Below are 14,254 nucleotides of genomic sequence, written 5' to 3' on the forward strand. Positions count from 1 at the left end.
CTTATTTGAGTTAGATTAATTTTCATATTGGATTGACCCAATAAGTATATAAACATATATCATATTTTTTAATCTAAATAGGATATCAGAATAATAATCCAAAATAGTATAGCAAACAGGGAAATAATTTATAATTAGTACGATAATATCATTAATTGTGGCTATTTGTTGATTAAATTATTTGTGACATATTGATTCAATTTGGGGGTCCAATCCAAATTCCAATTGTTAATGTGTCGATTTTGAGTTCAAAGCATAATTATCAAAGTAACTTTATGACGATTCTTTATAATATCTTTATCCCAATCTTACCAAATTAAAGTTTCAATCTCTGCATCATTAGGTGAAGAATGAGATGGGATTTGGGAATGTGCAAGCATCTACCATTGAAGTTACAAAATAACTTTATAAAAGATTGATATGATTGGTTGATTTCATCAATTTTTTTTTATGATTAATTATTAAGGAGTAGAAATATCCAATGTGATACTTATTATTTCATAATAGTGTCAATAAAATATATTTATCTTTTGTTTGATTATAGTTAATATCCACTTGATAATGTTACGACTTATGAGAGAATTAAAAATTACGATAATGCCATAAAAATTTTGGCAAGACTAAGTGTGCAAAGTGATTTAGATTTGTTATTTCTATAATTTTGACTTGATAATGTTGCTATGTTATAACAATAATTTGGGAGGTGGGTTGTTTTTTTTTTTTTAAAAAGCCCATAGAGATAGTTTTTTTTCAACTTAGCCCAAACCCATACTATTTCCTTCAAATGGGCCATGTATTAGCCCAAATTCACATCCAATCCAAGTCACGTCACGTGCGATTCCATGTGCGATAGCTTCTCGTCTTCCTCTCTCGCAGCCTCGCTCTGTTTGTTCAACGTTCAACTTGAAAGAGTAAAATATAAAAAAGAATACAGAGACTAACACACACAAAACTGAAGCTCAAGCTCAAACTCAAACCTTCAAAATTATAATCTAATTTAATTTAATTTTGTATCATATAATGAAGTGTAGTTTGTTTCTTCTCTTTATTTCTCTCACTTTCTCCTCCGTTCTCGCTAGAGGCGGTCTTTCAGGTTTTGTTCTTCATTTGATCTGAACATTCACATCGTTGAATTTATTTGCTTCGAATTTGATTTTATAATCTAACGAATGATCTTTGATTGATTTCTGATTTTTCAGGTTCAGCTACAACACGGCTTTTACTCGAGGAGAATCACTCGCAAAATAGGTGTGCTCTTGCTGTTATTGTTGAAGTTGATAGTTGCTTTTTCGGAAAGCACTTTTTAAGTTATTTTAGTAAAAATCACTTTTAAGTGTTCTTGTAAAATCACTTTTTAAGTGTTTTTTTTTTTTTTTGGAATTCACTTTTAAGTGTTTTTGTAGAAAGCACTTTTTTTTTTTTTTTTTTAAGCTTGTATTTTGAATATTATGTGTTTATTTTTTGGTTGATTGAATTGTTAGTAACAGTGTTGATAAGGCTAAAGGTTATATGAGTAATTATGATCTGGAGCAAGCTGTGAAGGAGTTTGGGCGTAGATGTAGTAACATTTCTAGGATTTACAGGTAATTTTTTATTTTATTTTATTTTTAAGATTGATGATTAATTCCTAATTTTGTTATTGATTTCACATTTTTAGTGTGTAATGACCTTATGAATGTCAACTTGTAACAATATATTTTGTTATCAGTCATATCATGTTACTGGAATGCAAAATCCTATTACATTTGCTAGAATGGTTTATGCTAATATTTGCTGTCATTTATTCTTGAATGTTACTGGTACGACGTTTCATATTACAAGTTATCATATATCCTTTTTACAAGTTCTCGCAATTCTAATGTTTACTGTTATAGTTGTGACATTTAAAGATACAAAACCATGTTATTCCAGTAATGTTATCAGGATTTTGCATTATGCTAATGTAGCTTTTCTCTGTTTCTGGTTTAATTTGATTGTTGGATTATTTAGTTGTAAATATGATGTTCCAAAGCTTGCTGTAGTGATTTATACTAATTTGTTCATGTTTCTCTCTTTGAGGGGGTTTTGGATTGGATGATCAGTATTGGGAAGAGTGTGAATGGATTTCCACTGGTAATACTAGCTCTCTTTTTGTTTTAGAGTTGCTATTTGATGCAAAAAAAAAAAAATTCTAAGTAGGTGTGTCTGGTTATGTATGTGTTGTAGTGGGTGATGGAGATTTCAGACAAGCCTGGTGTGGAAGAGCCTGAACCTGCATTCAAGGTGAATAACCTATCACTTGCATAGAACACTTGCTCGCAGGACTAAATTTGTGAATGCTATCATTTGATTTCAAACACTTAAGGTTATTGGTTATTTAACAAAAAAATTCAAGCTCATGATTCAATCATTTTTGTAAATTTACTCTATTTGAGCTGGACAAGAGCTTTATTAGGACAAGAAATGGTACAGTTGTTCTGTTTAACTCAACAGTCATGGGGAAACATCCAAAAAAAAAGAAGTTGAAAAAATTGATAAAACACATAGTTTTTGATTGCTTGAATGCTTGCAACAAATCTTATTGGCTGATTCTTGTTCTGTCCTTCCTTGAGAATTTCCATTTTGTCAATGCTTTACAAATTTGCAGTTTGCAGTTTGAGCTGTTTTTGAATTTATAACATGTCAATGGAGATTAGTTTCCCATTGGAAAAAAAAAAAAAAAATCATTGGAGAAAATATGGATCTATTCTAATCATCCAGTTTGGAGGACGACAATTTTTTTTTCTTTCCTCTCTTCTTGGTAAACATATCTACCTTGCAGCTTTATGGTCATGATTGTATACTTCTGGAAACTGTCTTTGAGAAATCTGATTTGGGTTTTAGGATGCTTGATGCTGATATGTTGGATATTGCAGTTCATTGGGAATGTCCATGGAGATGAACCTGTTGGTCGTGAAATTACACTACTTCTTGCAAACTGGATATGTGACAACCATATGAAGGATCCCTTGGTATTTCTTTATTTCTTTTACCAGACATAAGTTTTATAAGTTTATTCTTTTTCCTTCCCTGACATGGCAAGTTTATTCATGTTATTTATCTATTCATTATTTCTTTTCTGCTGTTGGCGTCTTAATTGTTGCTTTAAATGTGTTATTTTTCTCAGTAATATTCTTAGTTTCTGTGTCGCTTGTCTGCAACTTACTGCCCTTTTTGAATGCTTTTATGTTGTGTTTTCAAAATGTTCTAGAGTAGTTCATAGCTACTAATTATTGGCAGTTAACTGTTATTAGTGATTGTTTGGCTTCTATTTTTTATTTTTTCTTTTAGTGTGAAAATGCTAACTTTTGCTGGAATATTCATTGGTCTCTGCAGCCTAGATTGTTTTATGGACTTCTAGTTTTAATACTGCCAAAATGCTAGCTTATTGTGAAATGTTTCTTGGTCTCTACAGGCTAAATTGATTGTAGAAAATGTGCACCTTCATATACTTCCGTCATTGAACCCTGACGGGTTTGCACTCAAGAGGCGTGGTAATGCTAATAATATTGATCTAAATCGAGATTTTCCAGACCAGGTGCTTTTTGAAACTTTTTATAGTCTTACTTCTAATGGTGAAAAGAAGCTGCTATATTTTGTTCTGTTTACTCCTTTTAGTTTAATTATAGAGAGACATTGACTAATATAATGTTACAGTTCTTTCCTATGAACAATGATGAGAATGCACGACAACCTGAAACAAGGGCAATAATGAATTGGTTGAGGGAGATACATTTCACGGCATCAGCCACTTTGCATGGGGTAATACTTGTTTCTCTAATTTAGTCTATAAAATTAGTGCAAGGCAACCATGGTGTATCACTTGTTTCTTGAGCAATATTAATTTCCTAGTGCCTACTAATAGCTTAGAGATTGCTTATTGAAAACCTTTGTGAGAGTGGAGTGCTTACATGTAGATGAAAAGCCTTGCAAAAAGGAGTACACTATAATGTCTTTGCTTGAAATAAGGATGTCTTGAGAAGAGACTCGTGCGTGTGCGTGTGGGTGTATATATATACATATATATTAATAGGGTATTCAATGAGAATTAGATTGAAGATTTAATCTTGGTTAAAGAAGACTTGCATAAGATGTGGAGATAAGAATCCTTGATATTGTCTTTTATTTCTCACAGGGTGCACTTGTTGCAAATTATCCGTGGGATGGCACTCAGGATCAAAGGTGATTATCCTACTTTTCAAGATCAACACTTGACTTGTAACAACCCTACCTTAGTACCTTACTGTCTTTGGTTTCCTGTTCACCGATGCAAGTTGTTTTTACTCTTTTGTCTGTTATAAAAACNTTCTTTCCTCTCTTCTTGGTAAACATATCTACCTTGCAGCTTTATGGTCATGATTGTATACTTCTGGAAACTGTCTTTGAGAAATCTGATTTGGGTTTTGGGATGCTTGATGCTGACATGTTGGATATTGCAGTTCATTGGGAATGTCCATGGAGATGAACCTGTTGGTCGTGAAATTACACTACTTCTTGCAAACTGGATATGTGACAACCATATGAAGGATCCCTTGGTATTTCTTTATTTCTTTTACTAGACATAAGTTTTATAAGTTTATTCTTTTTCCTTCCCTGACATGGCAAGTTTATTCATGTTATTTATCTATTCATTATTTCTTTTCTGCTGTTGGCGTCTTAATTGTTGCTTTAAATGTGTTATTTTTCTCAGTAATATTCTTAGTTTCTGTGTCGCTTGTCTGCAACTTACTGCCCTTTTTGAATGCTTTTATGTTGTGTTTTCAAAATGTTCTAGAGTAGTTCATAGCTACTAATTATTGGCAGTTAACTGTTATTAGTGATTGTTTGGCTTCTATTTTTTATTTTTTCTTTTAGTGTGAAAATGCTAACTTTTGCTGGAATATTCATTGGTCTCTGCAGCCTAGATTGTTTTATGGACTTCTAGTTTTAATACTGCCAAAATGCTAGCTTATTGTGAAATGTTTCTTGGTCTCTACAGGCTAAATTGATTGTAGAAAATGTGCACCTTCATATACTTCCGTCATTGAACCCTGACGGGTTTGCACTCAAGAGGCGTGGTAATGCTAATAATATTGATCTAAATCGAGATTTTCCAGACCAGGTGCTTTTTGAAACTTTTTATAGTCTTACTTCTAATGGTGAAAAGAAGCTGCTATATTTTGTTCTGTTTACTCCTTTTAGTTTAATTATAGAGAGACATTGACTAATATAATGTTACAGTTCTTTCCTATGAACAATGATGAGAATGCACGACAACCTGAAACAAGGGCAATAATGAATTGGTTGAGGGAGATACATTTCACGGCATCAGCCACTTTGCATGGGGTAAGACTTGTTTCTCTAATTTAGTCTATAAAATTAGTGCAAGGCAACCATGGTGTATCACTTGTTTCTTGAGCAATATTAATTTCCTAGTGCCTACTAATAGCTTAGAGATTGCTTATTGAAAACCTTTGTAAAAGTGGAGTGCTTACATGTAGATGAAAAGCCTTGCAAAAAGGAGTACACTATAATGTCTTTGCTTGAAATAAGGATGTCTTGAGAAGAGACTCGTGCGTGTGCGTGTGGGTGTATATATATACATATATATTCATAGGGTATTCAATGAGAATTAGATTGAAGATTTAAGCTTGGTTAAAGAAGACTTGCATAAGATGTGGAGATAAGAATCCTTGATATTGTCTTTTATTGCTCACAGGGTGCACTTGTTGCAAATTATCCATGGGATGGCACTCAGGATCAAAGGTGATTATCCTACTTTTCAAGATCAATCACTTGACTTGTAACAACCCTACCTTAGTACCTTACTGTCTTTGGTTTCCTGTTCACCGATGCAAGTTGTTTTTACTCTTTTGTCTGTTATAAAAACTCATGAGCTTGTTTATCCCTTTAGGTTAGATTACCATTGCTCAGCCCTTGCTTAGTCATACTCATGCTGTTATTATAATTAACTGGTTTTATATGTTTGATTTGGTTATTGAACTTCATTTTCTGATAGTTCTTTAGTAGCTTAGTTATGCCACTAGGTTGTGTTTCCGAGTCATTGGTTTCCATCTTTTTGTTACTTATTACATTTGGAAGATTTTTCTGGTTTGTGGTAACTTACTATTTTTGTCCATAGAGTATAATCTTCTATGAATTGCTACAGGATTTCAATTATCTAGGAATCTCATATCTGAAATACTAAGGGATTTTGGTTCCTTGGATACTTTTCTATGTTCAAAAAATTAATGGAATCCATATGTTGTTCTCAATTTTTAGAGTGTTGATATAGTGAAAAAAAAGTCCCTACTTGCATCTCTTTGCTATATGAAAAGTTTAAATATTCTTGAGATGGCAAACTACTTTTCATTAGTTTTGTTGTTTAATGTGGATCAATTTCAGGAGAAATTATTATGGATGTCCTGATGATGAAACATTCAAGTTCTTGGCAAGCTCATATAGTCACTCTCACCATAACATGTCATTGAGCAAAGAATTTCACCAAGGGATTATAAATGGCGCATTTTGGTATGACACTGTTAAAATTACTTTTAGTTTTGATTATATTAAAAACCTGGTTTCACATGAATTTTATTTAAGACTTACTTCCTCATCATTCTTTCAGCAAATTGACTTTCCAACTCGTAATATATATTTTAAAAACTTTTTTAATTTAAAAGTCAAGCAATTGATTCAACCAAAACCTGCTGCAGGTATCCAATATATGGTGGCATGCAAGATTGGAATTACATACATGGTGGCTGTCTTGAATTGACCTTGGAGATAAGTGACGACAAATGGCCTAATGCTAATGAGGTTATATATCTGTTTTAATAATCTTTTACTTGGTGTTGATAAACTTTGACTTGGATAAAGATATGCACTGTGGTGTGAGTAGTGTCAATAGATCATTTGGAATTCATAGAAATAGGCTGGCTATTTTTGGTTTTGTGTTTCATGAACTGGCTCATGTTTCTAACCTGTTCACTGTTTATAATACATAAATATGTAAGGATGAGTGTTGGCATGGGTGACTATTCTTTCGCATTGCTTTTCATGGAGTCATTTAGTCATTTGACCCATTTTCTACTCTGCATGCAGCTTCCAACTATTTGGGAATACAACAAAATTAGCATGCTTAATCTTGTTGCAAGTGTTGTAAAGGTAGGCAAAGTTTACTTTTGTAATTATCTTGTTTCTCACATACAATTGTCTGATGAAGGTGCTTGCTTTTCAGATAAATTCAAGGATCTTCCATTATTTTTGTCTATGAAAATTGGAATCTATTTTAGATGATATTTTCCTATTTTATGATTTTATTTTTCCTTCTGGTGGATGTTAAGTAGTCTGCAAATGCTGAAGTTCAAGCTACTATGTAAAGTTCCAGTTATATGATCTATGCTCTAACATGTTCCTTCATGTTCAAGGCACAATTTGCTCATGATTCTAACTCAAGTGCAATTTCAAATACAATACAAATACAACAGAAATGCAACTTATTATTACTTAATTTTGCAATGTAGTGGATTCGAACAAAAGATTACTCGGTCAACTTAGCTATGATATCATGTTAAATAACTTCTCTATCCAAAAGCTTAAGCTGATACGTGAGGGATCAATAACGGTACTTCAGCTCAAACACTGGACTATTGGTCCACTTTGTTTGTTATTCTATTTTTGGTGAATACTTGTTTCTTGTTCAAAACTTCAAATGAAAAAAGAAAGAAAAAAAAAAGAATAATATAAATTGAGCTTTATTACCTGTCTTTCATTTCATTCTTGTAATTATATTCTAGATTCTTCAATAACAAATTATTAGGGTGGAATCAGCTTACTTTGTGTAAGAGAATGTTGTAAACTGTACATTTTTTTTTTTTTTGTCTTAAAGTATTGCTCTGGCATGCATTCTATGGGATATATGAATAACAGTAATCTCTTATTTCTACAATATGACATATAAAAGTTTTGACATCTAAATGAATGTAATGATATAAACTATATGGCTCTTGCATGTTTAGAATGGAGTTCATGGAAGGATATTTTCATCAGACAGCGGAAGGCCAATACCTGGCTCAATCACAATCAAGGGAATAAATTACACGGTATATTCATAACCATATAAATGCATGCATCAATATATATATGAGGTCAATTTTGTAAGATTTGTGCACTCATCAATTCTGTATTTGGTGACTTGCAGGTTGTATATTTTTGTTTGATAGCAAAAGAGAGTGTAAATGCTAACAAAATGGTTTCTCTTGGTCATTTATATTAGCAATGTAATTGAATGGTCTAAATTAGAGGTCATAGAATCCTACATTGATCCAACGTCGCATAAAATGATTTGTACAATGTTAGCGTTTCCAAATAATATACCGGTAGAATGTGATTGACATGTATTTATATCAAATTTGAATAAAATGACGTCTCAATCTTTTATGAACTTTGTAGATTTTTAGAATGATTTTTTGTTTGTTGAAATTTTCTTCTTAAACACAGGAGTAGGAGGGGTTTTACTGTGCTGCATTCTTTTCATTATACAGTAACAAAATTTCACTCACACACAGGACAGCAGAAACTTCGCCAAGCATGTTTCTTTCTGCCCTTTTTCCCCCTCTTTCAGAGTTGGATTTGTAAAGCATTTTAATGTCTAGATTTTCACTGAATCTGTTCATCATCATTTTGTTTCTTTTATTGTTCTTCTTGGTTGATTAGTTCTAGGGTAAGCTATTGTCATATAAACTGTTATTTGAACTTTTTTTTTTTTGGCATAACATGGAGCTCTGATACATACTGAGTTATGCTTAACAGGTTAAAGCTGGTCGAGCATTTGCTGATTACTATCGACTGCTTGCACCAGGCAAGAAATATGAAGGTACTGATATTAGTTAATAGCATCAATTAAAGTTTCTTTTTGCAGATGGATTTTGAGAACTTGGGACACTTGAACTCAACTAAAAATGACCAAAGCAGAAGGTTACAGTGTAATGAAAGAGGTGTTGATGAAGGCTAACACCATTGAGAAATGTTGTTTTGAACTTCTCTTCCCTAAATGAACAATCTATCACTGAAAAGTGGGCGTATGATATGTCAATTCTCGTGATAACATGAACATATAAATTTGATACTAACCCTCACTAGATGCTTTAGTAAACGTTTTTCAACATGCTCTAAATTCCTACCCAGTTTGCAGGACAAAATTTCCTTTGTTTCAGCATTTAGCCTGCTACATTTTATGAACTATACTTATCATTCTTTTCTAAAATTGTTATATGATTTTGATGTTTATCTTCACTGAAAATATACTCAAATAGATTTAAAAAAAGTTAGTACTTTTTTTATGGATTGCATAGATTTGAGCAGAGTCTCTTCTTCCTAGTACTGAAATTTTCAGGATTGCGGTGTATCAACAATTTGTTATGTTGGTGACGGTACATTTTATCTTATTCTTTTCAAAAATGTTTTTATGGGGTTTCAGTAGTTTTGGAGAATGCTGATTCTAGTGGTTGTCTGATTGAAAATTTTTGGAATGTATTTACCATTTTGGAATTTCTTTATTTTTTTTTAGGTTGTAGTTGGGATAAGTGGAATCTCTGCAATTGTAAAAGGACCAAAAACTGTCAACAGTTTTTTTTCCTTCTTGCATCTCATCCACCATATAGGAAGACGAATTTCTACCTGAACTTTTTTCTTGTCTTATATGAACTTGCAATTCTTCTATTCTGTTAAGAATTGCTATCTGGTTCCGAAATGTAATTCTGATATGAACTCAAACATTTTGCTGCAGTTATAGCCTCTGTGCCAGGGTACAGATCGAAGTCAACCATCATCTGGTTGGAAGAAGCAACGACACTAGATTTTATTCTTGATCCAGAAGAAACACTCGAGGGGAATTTACTACGAAGCATTTGCGACTGCAGCGGTGGCGTAACAACCAAGCTTGTTTGGGGGTATCACATGGAAATTTGTTTTGTTTTGGTAATAATAGCTTTCCTCTGCTTTTTATTAAAGAGGAGAACCATATTCACCCTCGGAAAGCCTAGACAGTCTTCGAAAAGGTCAGTTATGATATGAAGGTTTCTATGAAACCTTCTTGTATATTTTGTACCATTGAAAGAAATATATACACATTTTTGTTCTTCGTCTGCTAGGTTTCTCTGTTGTAGATGCCGAATTTATGATGAATTCTTCATACAGTATGAGAAAATGCTATCGATTAGCAATTCGTGTTCGGCATGAGTGTGATACACGTGTTTAAATTTTTTTCTTTTTCCCAATAAAAATCTTACACGTTATTTATCGAATATGTAGTAGAGGTCTACCGGAGATGAGCATTGGTTTGTAGAAAACTGATAAAAACTTGTGGAGAAGCTCAAGCTCTACATGTGCTTTTGAGAAAGATTTGCCCGTGCCTTACTAGGTTAGTTGAAAGATTGTTATCGGTTTAAAGATGCAATGTTTTCCCGCTCTTTCAGGGTAAGAAGGCTTAAGAAAAGCTTAAACTATCTTCAATAGAGGTGTAATTTTGAATAATGTTATATTTACAATCGAATTATACAATCAAGTATATAAATAGACAAAAATTTTATAAAATTTATGTAAAATGATTACTCTATTTTATGTTTTTTTATCTATTTGTATGTTATACAACTCAGTTGTAAGTATAATATTATTTAATCAGTTATACTCTTTTAACATTTAATTCATTTAGTATTATTAAAACTTTTGAAAAGTAAAAATCTAAAATTATGAATTCCCTTTATTTAGCTACAATTTTTGTTTTTGTTTTTGTTTTTATCTTTTCAACCATCTTGCACTGATTAAAATTTGCTGCTTTTGAAAAATAAAAAAACTTTTTTATAAAATAAATAGGAAATTATCATAATTTTTAAAATAGCTTCATGCAGCCAATAATAGAATATGCTTAGATGTGATAATTTGATATTCATTTAGAAAGTTGATTGTATAATTATGTCACATAATTTATCAACAAATTCTTCTTCATTTTCAGTTATACATTAATTATCAACCAACTAATTTGTGTTGATTATTTTCAGAATTAAGTTCTCTTTCTTTCTAGTATCTTTGTCACGTACTCATAACAACAATATATAATGCATTATTATTAATACCATATTTTATAACAGAGGAACGATCAAAATAATTAATTAAATTAAGCTAGTTAGGCTAACTTTGAGTTCAAATAAATCCACCCCGTATCGGTTTGAGGATAAGGGTACACGAGTAATCTACATTTAAACGTTTAAACTATCTACGTTTTGCTTTTAACTTGGAGCAGCCCTGCAAGTGCAAATTAATCTCTCTGAAACTTTTTAGGGTTTGTTTTGTATCTCAAAATCAACTCTCTTTTGCTTCTGGGCTTGTTTGAATTCTCCCGTTTAATTAATGGCAAAAAAGCGAAAGTCACAAGAAGAAGAGCCGAACCATGAACCCAAAACCCTAAAATCATCCTCATCTTCCGACGAAGAATCAGAGTCAGAAGAAGCCGATGAAGTAGAAGAACAGAAGGAATCACCATCATCGTCGTCGTCGTCNAACAGGAAATTATCATAATTTTTAAAATAGCTTCATGCAGCCAATAATAGAATATGCTTAGATGTGATAAATTGATATTCATTTAGAAAGTTGATTGTATAATTATGTCACATAATTTATCAACAAATTCTTCTTCATTTTCAATTATACATTAATTATCAACCAACTAATTTGTGTTGATTATTTTCAGAATTAAGTTCTCTTTCTTTCTAGTATCTTTGTCACGTACTCATAACAACAATATATAATGCATTATTATTAATACCATATTTTATAACAGAGGAACGATCAAAATAATTAATTAAATTAAGCTAGTTAGGCTAACTTTGAGTTCAAATAAATCCACCCCGTATCGGTTTGAGGATAAGGGTACACGAGTAATCTACATTTAAACGTTTAAACTATCTACGTTTTGCTTTTAACTTGGAGCAGCCCTGCAAGTGCAAATTAATCTCTCTGAAACTTTTTAGGGTTTGTTTTGTATCTCAAAATCAACTCTCTTTTGCTTCTGGGCTTGTTTGAATTCTCCCGTTTAATTAATGGCAAAAAAGCGAAAGTCACAAGAAGAAGAGCCGAACCATGAACCCAAAACCCTAAAATCATCCTCATCTTCCGACGAAGAATCAGAGTCAGAAGAAGCTGATGAAGTAGAAGAACAGAAGGAATCACCATCATCGTCGTCGTCGTCATCATCAGAGGAAGAAGAATCAGAAGGAGAAGAAGACGACGATGACGACGAAGAAGAAGAAGAAGATGATGATGATGATGAGCACTCGAAGCTGGAGAACGTAAAGAAACTTTTAGAACCCTTCAGCAAGGACCAGCTTATCGCGATTCTCAAAGAAGCCACTCAATCTAACCCTTCAATTACCGCCGAAATCATCTCCTCCGCCGACTCGGACCCTGTCCACCGCAAGATCTTCGTCCACGGCCTTGGCTGGGATGCCACTAACGAAACTCTAATGGCTGCTCTCAAACTCTTCGGCCCAATCGAGGAATGCAATGTCGTCACAGATAAAACCACCGGCCGTTCTAAAGGCTACGGCTTTGTCCTTTTCAAGACACGAGCCGCCGCGCGTAAGGCCTTGAAAGAGCCGCAAAAGAAGATAGGAAACCGAATGGCCGCCTGCCAGCTGGCGTCCACCGGACCTGTTCAGAATCAAAACCAGCCGGGTTCTGAGGTGAGTGCTCGGAAGTTGTATGTGGCGAATGTGGGACCACAGATTAGCCCGGAGAAGCTCAGTGCGTTTTTCACGAAATTTGGGGAGATTGAGGATGGGCCATTGGGGTTTGATAAAATGACAGGGAAGTTTAGAGGTTTTGCTATAATTGTGTACAAGACATTGGAGGGAATAAAGAAGGCTTTGGAGGAACCAGTGAAAATTTTTGATGGTGCTAAGTTGTTGTGCTCTATTGCCGTTGAAGGCCGCAGTGCTAAGAATAATAATAATGCTTCATCAGGTCCGACACCTGTGGCTACAGGTGTTAATGCGGCGATAATGCCAGGTTTAACAGTGGGGTTCAATCCTGGTGCTGTTTTGTTGGGGCAGAATCCGGCTGCTTTGGGGGTTTTGAACCCTGTTTTGGGTGTTGGAGCAGGCGCATTTGCTGGTGGGGTTACGCAGCCCTTGAATAATGTTGGGAATGCAGCTGCAACGATGGGATTGAATCCAGGGTTTGGTGTGCAACAGGGTATTAATGGTATGAATCCAAGTATGATGGGTGGTTATGGTTCTCAGGCTACTTTCCAGGGATTGGGAGCTTTTCAGAATTCCCAAGTGGGTCAGCCTTCGGCATCTGCAATCGGAACTGCGGCAGCTAGGTCTCAAACTGGAAATGCACCTTTTGTCGGGCGCTAGGTAACAGTTCAAACTCTGGCCTGTAAGGGTCTGTAATGTGTAGGACTGTGATTTTGATCAAAGAGTCAGAATAGTATGTTGCCTCTTTGGTTTTGGGGGTCTTTGCAAATTGCTCCTGTTTTACTTAAACCTGGATTTTAGGTGGATGTAATGTTCTGACTACCATGTGTACACTACCTTTTAAACTGATAACTTTTTATTACTTCTATTGAATTTAGCTTTAATTTTCTCAAAAGTACAAGTATCTGTGTTTTTCCTACTGTGTGCAGTTGAGAAAATAAGCTGTTGATAACTGGAATGATTTCCCCATTTTGTGTTCATTCCTTTGCTTGATGATAGCATCTGTTGCACCAGCAACTAGCTTTCATTGAAGTGAGGCAGAATTGAAGATAAAGAAATTCTAAGATCTTGCCACACTGTTTTTTATGGAAAGGTAATTTGTTGACGCCTTCCTGTCTCCGATTCTTCTCTCATACGAGAAAATTTGGTCTAGGAGGCCTTCCATTTTGCCAGAATTCTTTAATAGTTTATGTATGAATTCACGATGGAAGGAATTTTCTTCTTTCTAACATCACTGAAGAGAAGTTTGATCATATATTTGGAGAGTTTGCTTGTAGATGAGTTGCTTTGAGTGATCATGTTCTAGAGAATAAGATCAAAGATTACTAGACTTTAATGTGAAGCCTATTAGTTCAAATGCAGCAATTTTATGAGTAATCTGGTGCTTGGTCGACGCTTTCAATTTTGAGCAAAGTTGTACCAGCTGGATCTTCTGAATATATATTAATTGATAAATAGCATTTAAACGATTTTAAGTAGTTAATAGTGTAGAAGATCCC

General features: G+C 33.7%; 2 protein-coding genes across 7 annotated transcripts; both read left to right on the plus strand.

Annotated features, from left to right (window-relative positions):
* Positions 1 to 907: 907 nt before the first annotated feature.
* On the plus strand, positions 908 to 10,532 carry LOC116109968 (carboxypeptidase SOL1). 6 transcript variants are annotated; one of them, XM_031396212.1, is made up of 16 exons: positions 908 to 1,093; positions 1,200 to 1,248; positions 1,482 to 1,583; positions 2,082 to 2,112; positions 2,206 to 2,262; positions 2,895 to 2,990; positions 3,434 to 3,556; positions 3,676 to 3,780; positions 4,154 to 4,200; positions 6,403 to 6,528; positions 6,714 to 6,816; positions 7,102 to 7,164; positions 8,019 to 8,102; positions 8,812 to 8,875; positions 9,788 to 10,058; positions 10,312 to 10,532. In XM_031396212.1, the coding sequence occupies exons 1-16, from the start codon at positions 1,021 to 1,023 to the stop codon at positions 10,343 to 10,345; spliced, it is 1,428 nt and encodes a 475-aa protein (XP_031252072.1). In that variant the 5' UTR covers positions 908 to 1,020; the 3' UTR covers positions 10,346 to 10,532. The 6 variants fall into 6 exon arrangements, with proteins under 6 accessions (XP_031252072.1, XP_031252078.1, XP_031252086.1 ...); XM_031396218.1 differs by having other exon boundaries at positions 10,315 to 10,532; XM_031396226.1 differs by having other exon boundaries at positions 1,488 to 1,583.
* A 703-nt stretch (positions 10,533 to 11,235) lies between these two features.
* On the plus strand, positions 11,236 to 13,656 carry LOC116108936 (UBP1-associated protein 2A-like). Its single transcript, XM_031395174.1, has 2 exons — positions 11,236 to 11,552; positions 12,095 to 13,656. Exons 1-2 carry the CDS (start codon positions 11,407 to 11,409, stop codon positions 13,413 to 13,415), a joined length of 1,467 nt encoding a protein of 488 aa, XP_031251034.1. The 5' UTR covers positions 11,236 to 11,406; the 3' UTR covers positions 13,416 to 13,656.
* Positions 13,657 to 14,254: the final 598 nt, after the last annotated feature.

This window comes from Pistacia vera, unplaced genomic scaffold (assembly GCF_008641045.1).
Source record: "Pistacia vera cultivar Batoury unplaced genomic scaffold, PisVer_v2 Contig118, whole genome shotgun sequence".
NCBI lineage: Eukaryota > Viridiplantae > Streptophyta > Magnoliopsida > Sapindales > Anacardiaceae > Pistacia > Pistacia vera.